This window comes from Pantherophis guttatus, chromosome 4, assembly GCF_059756535.1.
Source record: "Pantherophis guttatus breed Tessera chromosome 4, ASM5975653v1, whole genome shotgun sequence".
Lineage (NCBI taxonomy): Eukaryota > Metazoa > Chordata > Lepidosauria > Squamata > Colubridae > Pantherophis > Pantherophis guttatus.
Window position 1 is genome coordinate 32,769,894 of NC_142066.1, and position 7,888 is coordinate 32,777,781.

General features: G+C 42.5%; 1 protein-coding gene across 8 annotated transcripts in view; it reads right to left on the minus strand.

The window, feature by feature from the left end:
- The window catches only part of LOC117669169 (uncharacterized), a 46,706-nt gene extending 41,690 nt beyond the window's left edge, over positions 1–5,016 (minus strand). For 5 of the 8 annotated variants that reach the window (XM_060692752.2, XM_060692751.2, XM_060692748.2 and 2 more), the window contains exons 1-2: positions 4,801–5,003; positions 359–1,605 (exon numbers count right to left, since the gene is read on the minus strand). In XM_060692752.2, coding sequence (XP_060548735.2) covers positions 359–1,441 — 1,083 coding nt within the window. In that variant the 5' untranslated portion in view covers positions 1,442–1,605; positions 4,801–5,003. Of the gene's footprint in view, positions 1–358; positions 1,606–3,946; positions 4,314–4,800 lie in introns of those variants that run through there. The other 3 variants (XM_087891907.1, XM_087891904.1, XM_087891905.1) reach the window with 2 other exon arrangements.
- Between the last annotated feature and the right edge of the window lie 2,872 nt (positions 5,017–7,888).

Sequence of the window (7,888 nt, forward strand, 5' to 3'; positions counted from 1 at the left end):
GAAAACTGCATATGCACACACATACGTGGACATGTCATGCACAGACATGCATGCACATGTGCAGCAGAGATCTGAAGACCAGCTGGCTGGTGGAAGGCGGGGCATCCCAACACTGGCAGCATGGCAAGAGGTAAGATCTTTTTCTTTCATGAGCTTCTGTTTCATTGTTTGCAGGGAAACAGAAGCTCACGAAAGAAAGGCCACAGAGATCTGACCTGGGGCGATGGTGCAGATGCCAGCAGAGGGCTCTGCATGCCACCTCTGGCATACGTGCCATAGGTTTGCCATCACGGATATAGCCCAATAATGAATCTTAAGAATATATGTGAGGAAAAGAAGGGGGACTGAACCATCTTACCTCCTCTAGTCTTTCTGCTTCATTCTGCTTGGCTAGGAACTCTTCTGCTAGGGCCACTGCCCGTGCACAAGTCTCTGGGCTACATTCCCATACCTGACTTCGGATTCCAGGAGGGAGAACAGCCAGGAACTGCTCCAAGATTAGGACGTCAAGAATCTGTTCCTTAGTGCGATTCTTTGGCTTCAGCCAATGATTGCAAAGCTCCCAGAGCTGACCACATGCCTTTCGTGGACCCTCAGCATCCTGGTAACAGAACTGCCGGAAGCGCCGGCGAGCAGTCTCCAGGCTGAAATTGACTCCTCCAGATAAAGGTGTCCGTGCTTTGCCAATACTCCCTCTATCTGCACTAGCTGGGGAACGCTGAAGGTCCCGGTGGCTCTCTTCAATGAAAGATGCTCCCCATGAGGACGAAATATTCCCTAGTTGCTCCAAAGTGGTTGGGAAGGCCTCTGGTTCTACCTCTACTGCAGCAACTTCCACTACTTGAGTGATATTGGAGGTGTCTGCTTCTGGGGATATTAATGGTGACTCTATAATTTCAGGGAGGAGAGGCTGTGAAGTTTGGGACACCTCCTCCCACTGAACCTCCCAGCGCTGTGGTTGTACTGCCTCTAGCTGCACTGATTCAGCAGTTAGTGATGTCTCTAAGCCTAGCAGCTCTTCAACTGTTCCAGTACACACCACAAAGAGGGAGCCATCTCCATCAGCTGCTCCCACTGCCTCTTGCTGAGGACCTCGTGGATGTGCCTCCTCCTCCTCCTCCTCTTCTTCCTCCCCTTCTCCGTCGTCCTCTTCTTCCTCCTCCTCTTCTTCCTCTTCTTCCTCCTCCTCTCCCCTCTCTTCCTCTTCTTCATCTTCATCTGCCTCCCCTTCAGCATCTACTTCTACTTCCTCAGGCTCTTCCTCTTCCTCTTCAATTGTGATCTCTGGATACATCTCCTGCTCAAGCAGCACCTTAAAATGGAGATCCAGCTCTCTTGAACCCTGTATGGACTCCATTTTATCTTCTAAGAGGTAGACAGACTTGTCCCAATTGTAGACTGAGGTCTGGCCAGTGATACCCCAAGTCTCACAGGCAAACATGGTGGGAAGAGTCTTCTTCTTCCTCAAATTTTGACCATGAGCTTAGGCCAAAGTTTACCAACAATTTCCAGGAGGCAGAGAGACTGTTGTCAAGGAAACTGCTCTGTCACAGGATTCCGCCATACATCAAGAGGATTTTGTTTTTCCAAATGAGTACTTTCTCCCTAAAAAGACAAAAAAGTAAACAATCACCTGTGATTGTCAACAACGTAAGATTAATCAAATTCATATTTACGTAATTCATTTCCATATAAAGAAGAAAGCTATTTCTGAGGAAAAGCGTTTTTTGTACAGCTTGCTTTGGTTTAACTTAGGATGATAGATATGTTTCCCATGGCAAAAACCATTTTAGGAAAAAAATTACCCTGAAATGTAAAAAAATTACAAAAAAGACTTCACTTTTAAGAGCAGAACAGTTACCCCTTGTTTTCACATATTGCAATTATAATTTAATCATGCTTCAACCATTTAAACCTGCTTTCATTCACTGGGGCAGTTGTCATCAATCAGAAAGCTTCTATTGCCTAAAAAAAAACACAGGGCAAATTAAAGACTGGAAAAGTTTAAGATGAGTCAATGTCAAAGAAAAACCTCCCTTGTAACAGTTAACAACTCCTTCACAAAGGCAATGGGGAAAGGAGTAATACTACAGTGATTATTCTGTGCCTAATCTATTTTCGGAAAGGGAGGGGAGAAAGAGCAGAGGATGATGGTTTCATCCATGCAGCTCTCTCCCTGAATCTACACATTCAGAATAATAACTCTGTGGATTCTACCACTTCATAATCTGGAGGTATGATTAAGGTGCTGGACTAGAAATCAGGGGTTGGTGAGTTCTAGTCTCACCTTAGATTTGAAAGTCAACTCGGTAATTTTGGGCAAGACACTTTCAGTCCATCTCACCTGACAGGATTGTTTGTTCTGGGGAAAATAGGAGGAGGAAGGAGTATTAGGTATGTTTGCCATCCTGAGTTTCTTATAAAGTAATAAAGTTGGGATAAAAATCTAATAAATAGATCACATTACAGTATGGTTGTCTCCTCACTCTTTCACCATGCTAGAAACCACAGCTTAGAACTAATCTTTCTCTAATATGACAGTGTTTCTTGATTAAATGTTCTGGTTGCAGAAATCACCTAATATATTATATTCACCTCATTTCTGAAATCATGGAGCTCATATAACATTGTTCCATCTCCCCAGAAAATAGCAAAACTGTTCCACAATAGTTATCTTCTTTTATGGCAGTTCAAGGCTGTTTGTTTGCACACACTCACATAGGTGCTGATAAAATGAATAGTTTACCAAATCTATAAAGTAAAACAAAATGGCACAGCTGCCAGGATAATTTTAAACTATTCATTGTTAACCAGCAGAAAAAGTCAGGAATTTTCTTCTCAAGTTTTCTAATTTCGAAAACAGGGTGAAATAGATTTGCAATTCCATTTAAAAATCATTTATGTACAAAATCACAAGGATGCATTTCTCCCCACTCACGAAGATGTTGCCAGTGGCATATGGTGCCACTTGATCCAGAAGTGACCATAGAAAATTATTTATGTTTAGTTTCTCTACACTTGAGCTGATTTCACTGGTCATTGCATAGTTATAAGTAACAATGATATGCAGGAAAACATATGATGGTCAATGATTCTTTGGGGTGAATGTATCGAATTCTAAAGGATTCCCTCCCAAAACAATAAATTTGAAACTATCTTCATTTTCAACTACAGTAGTAATGAGTAAAATCTGAAAAAATTCCCTAATTTTGTATTTCAAAAATTGCATATTCTTCCCAATTGCTTCTTGTCACATTGTAAGTATGATTTATAACTTGCTTTTCCACTAAAGTTACTCAGTCAATATTAATGAATAAATTTGAAAAGAAAATCTGGACCAGGGCTCTACCTGTTCCCAATCCCAACTGAGACATCATATCAAATTTTTATAGTGCTCAAAGTAATCATTGAGACATTTAATCTAAAAGGGGGAAAAAAGCCCCTTCTTTCAAAAAAATGCAAATGATCAAACAATATAAAGCTACTATCCTATACAAAAGATATTATAAAAACAAGTAACAGCAGGGGCACTTTTTTGCCTAATCATATTTAGATTTACACATTTAAATGTATTGTACATGGAAAGGATATTTTTTTTCAGAATCAACAATTGTCAGAATTGGTTTACTGACTCTAATTTACTGGATGCAATCTCTGTTTGGGATTTTGACAAACAAGCAAAAATATCAAATAGATTATTTTCATTGATTTATTTTACCAACTCAATCATAGATTTCTGAGGCAAAGGAGTTTTTCACATGATATATATCTGAAAAATTCAAAATTCTACCCATTTTCCAAACAACACCAAGAGAAATATCTATCTCACAAATGCACCCCTTTCTAAAACATCCATAAAATGCCCTAGAGAGAAGATAGGGAGCAGAGGATAAGGCCCGCTGACCAATTACCAACCTCATCAATTGTGGATTTTTTAAAAATGTACCTGCTATAACAGCAACTCATAACAGCACACCATCTTTTTAATAATTGGAATAGAGGCTCTGATTGGTTCATTAGAGAAGTCACGGGCTGAAGAAGCAGGCAGATCCATTTACTGTTATTCCTAAATGTGCAAGCCATGTCACTTTTTCCCAAACGGGGCTCGGGGGCTTATAATATCACCTCATTGTTGAACGGGAGAACTTTCATAAAAAAAGAATCCTCCTCTCCTTTCCCCACTTCAGACGATGAGATCCCCTTCCTCCATTTTACGGTTTGCAAAACTCCTCTTCCTGTTCTCCCCCAAGCCAAGCACAGCTACCCCTAACTTTCCCCTTCCAACTTCGCTCATTGCACCTCCACTTCCTGTCACCCGCTTTCCAGGAGAACATTTTCTACCCCGCCCTCCCTTCTTCCTAAATATCAGCCTCCCCACCGCCACCATCACCCGCAAAGGGTTTTTCCCACTGCAAACCCCTTTAAGGGCCCCCCCCACCCCCTTTGCAAGAGACACGCACCCCCCACGGGAAGGACCTTGAGCCATTCATTCCCCAACCCCGCGCCCTCACTTTCCTCTCTGCTACGCCCACCCTTTCTCCTGCAAAGCGGGGCTTTCGACTGCCCTACGCCCCACGGAGCAAAGCCTCTCGGGGCGCTTCCAGCTCATCCGTTCCCCCCTGCATAGGACACCAAGACAAGGGGAATGCAGCCATTTTGCCTCTTTGATGTGGTTGGGGGTGGGAGGGGCGAAGAGATGGCTAAGCTTTCTCCCACCCAGCCACCCCTTTCCGACCTTTTGATATTATGCCCACCTTGAATGATGATAAAAGGAGCGCCCTCCCCAGCTAAACCCTTTACCTTGCCGCCTCCTCCTCCTCCTCCTCCTCTTCTCGCACGTGTCTTTTTTAGAAGGGAAGGCCCGCCTCTATCCTGTAACTCACCCTTGGGAGAGCTGGTCTTCCCTCTCACCCTCTTGCAGCAGATGCGGCTGCCTAAACCGGAGAAGGGGGAGGGGAGGGGTTTTAAACCCCAAACCTTTTTTTTTTCACCAGCCCAAAGGCGGAGCAGGAAGGCGCCGCCTCCTCTTCCTTCTTTCCCACGTGGCCGCCGGGCTATTAACCCTTTCTCCGTCCAGAGATTTAGCGCGACCCTCTCTTCCGTCTCCCACCCACCCCCGACACCACCCCACCACCAGGATCGGATTTTTATTTTATTTTTTTTTAAAAAGAAAATACGGGGGTTTCAGATCCTAAAGTGTGAAGCGGAAGAGTTTTGGAAAAATGACTCTCTCTCTGCAGACACCTGACTTGACAACGGAATAACCGTAGCAGGAGTAGAAGTAGTAATGACAACCATAATATCATGATCGTTTGATCATGGGTTATATTATATATACTACCACGGGATACACTATATACACTATTCCCAGATGTTCTGTCTCGTATTTTATTTCCTTTTGAGATTTCATTCAAACCATGCTTTTTTCATTTTCATCTTCTAAAACGGAACTGACCTTACCGAACTGCTGTTCCTAAAAATAAAATAAAAAAATAACCCCCAAAAACAAACAAGGATTTTTGTGGCACGTTGCGAGGTAACCATTAATTAATTAATTAATATTAATTCATTCATTCATTAATTTTAATAATCCTTTTCCGGAGAACTCCAGACGGACATCTAATGTTTATAATCTACCGATAGCTTTTTCTTCTGTAATTCTTTTTCCAGGTGGGAAAGTTCCGGAGAGGTACAAATGAAAGATAACGTTGTCTGGATCGCAAATAAAATTCTGGAAATATGCTGGGAATCCCCAATAGAGTTCCTTTTTGCCAATATTCTGAACCAGGATTAAATTTCTTTCTAGCGGTTTTGTATGGTTTCTTACAGCTGAAACTGAAAACACTGGGATTTCAAATAAACCAATTTCTCCCTTTTCAACGATACAAAGTTTAGATTGTAATTCTGAAAATAACGTTTTTGTCTTCATTAATTTCTGAAAGTGTTTGTGCATCAAGCAAAACAGTCTTTGGTCTTGTCAATGGGAAGCTTTCACACTTGGGCTCCCAAGTTACCACTAGAGCAGCGGATTTCCAAATGTGTTTTGGGGACCCTGGGGTCCCCAAGACACTTTCAGGAGATCCACAAGGTCAAATAAATATTTTTTTAAAATCTCAGTTTTAATTTGTAATACAGTAAATGTCAATACATAGCCCACATAAATCAAAGCTCTCTGGGGTCATCAGTCTTTTTTAAGAATGCAAAGGTGTCCTGAGAGGAAAATGTTTGCAAATTGCTGCAAAGATGTATTCCTTTCTCCTTTTGCTTGAATGGACATTATTGAGCTGACAACTCATTTTACTGGAGAGCAACTAAGGAGAAACTAAGGATTTGCACGCAGACCCAGAGACAGGTTTCTACACACATAAGATACTTGGTATCTGTTATAGCTGCAACATATAACAAGAACAACAACGTATTAAACTTATATGACACCAAACTCTCAATTACTCTCAAAATCAAGCAAAACATGACATTAAAATAAATAAAGCATTGTTTCTCAACCTGAGCTGCTTGAAGATGGGTGGACTTCAACTACCAGAATTCCCCAGCCAGCATGGCTGACTGTGGAATTCTGGTAGTTGAAGTCCACCCATCTTCAAGCAGCCAAGGTTGAAAAACATTGCAATAAAGGATAAAGATGAAAGATGGCAAACACAATTAAGTGAGGGGTCTTGCTCTCCCTCACTGAAGACTTAGATTGGCTGTCAGCAACCTGCGGCTCCGGAGCCGCATGCAGCTCTTTTGTCCCCCTGCTATGGCTCCCTGTCGGCTGAACCCACCACCGGATGGCTTTGCCCCCACAATCTCTTCCCAATCACTCCTCACCTGGCCTGAGAAGGTAAGGGTGATGGCGGGAGATGGAGACTCGCTCCATATTCCAGAGCGGGAGCTAAGTGCCCCTGTACTTTCTGACTATATATAGTTAGACTCTGTATATATATAAATATATATATAAAGAGAGAGAGAGAGAGAGAAACAGACAGAGAGAGAGAGATGAGAGAGAGAAACAGACAGAAAGATGAGAGAGATGAGAGAGAGACAGAGAGAGGGAAAGAGAGAGAGATACCTGTTTCCCACAGAAAAGAAAACACTGGGTGCAACAAAACCTGGGTAGGCGTGCCTGGGGGGGGCAGTCATGTGACTGGGTGGGAGTGAGTGATGTTGAGTTGGCTACGCTCACCCAGGTTTTGTGGCTCCCAGTGTTTTCTGTGGGAAACTGGTCCAAATGGCTCTTTGAGTATTTAAGGTTGCAGACTCCTGACCTAAGTGAACCTTCTAAACAGCACCAGAGTGGAGGCCTTTATTTTGCTCTTCTCTGGCGTTATCAGTTGAATTCTGATAGGCATTACAATTTGCTGGAATGGTTCTTGTGAGAGAAAGGGCCAATGGTGAAATGTAAAATTTGTTATTATCGGTTTTGTGGGCGTGGCTTGGTGGAGGGGGGTAATATGACTGAGTGGACGTGACCAACTTTTTCTCTTTTTTTTTCTTTTAAAACCATTTTTTCTACAACCTCTTCAGCTGAAGAGGTTTTTAAAAAAATGCTTTTAAAAGCCTCTGACATCCCAGCTGACTTGCCTGATCGGCAGAGGCTTTTCTTTTTTTTAAAAGCCTCTGAGGATCCCAGCTGACTTGCCTGATCAGCAGAGGCTTTTCTTTTTTTTAAAAGCCTCTGAGGATCCCAGCTGACTTGCCTGATCAGCAGAGGCTTTTCTTTTATTTTAAAGCCTCTGACGATCTCAGCTGACTTGCCTGATCGGCAGAGGCTTTATTTTTACTTTTAAAAGCATTTTTTCGGCCAAAGAAGTTGTAAAAAAATGCTTTTAAAAATAAAATAAAAAGCCTCTGATGATTGCGTGGCTCAGCTGGGCATGGGGGTGGGGAG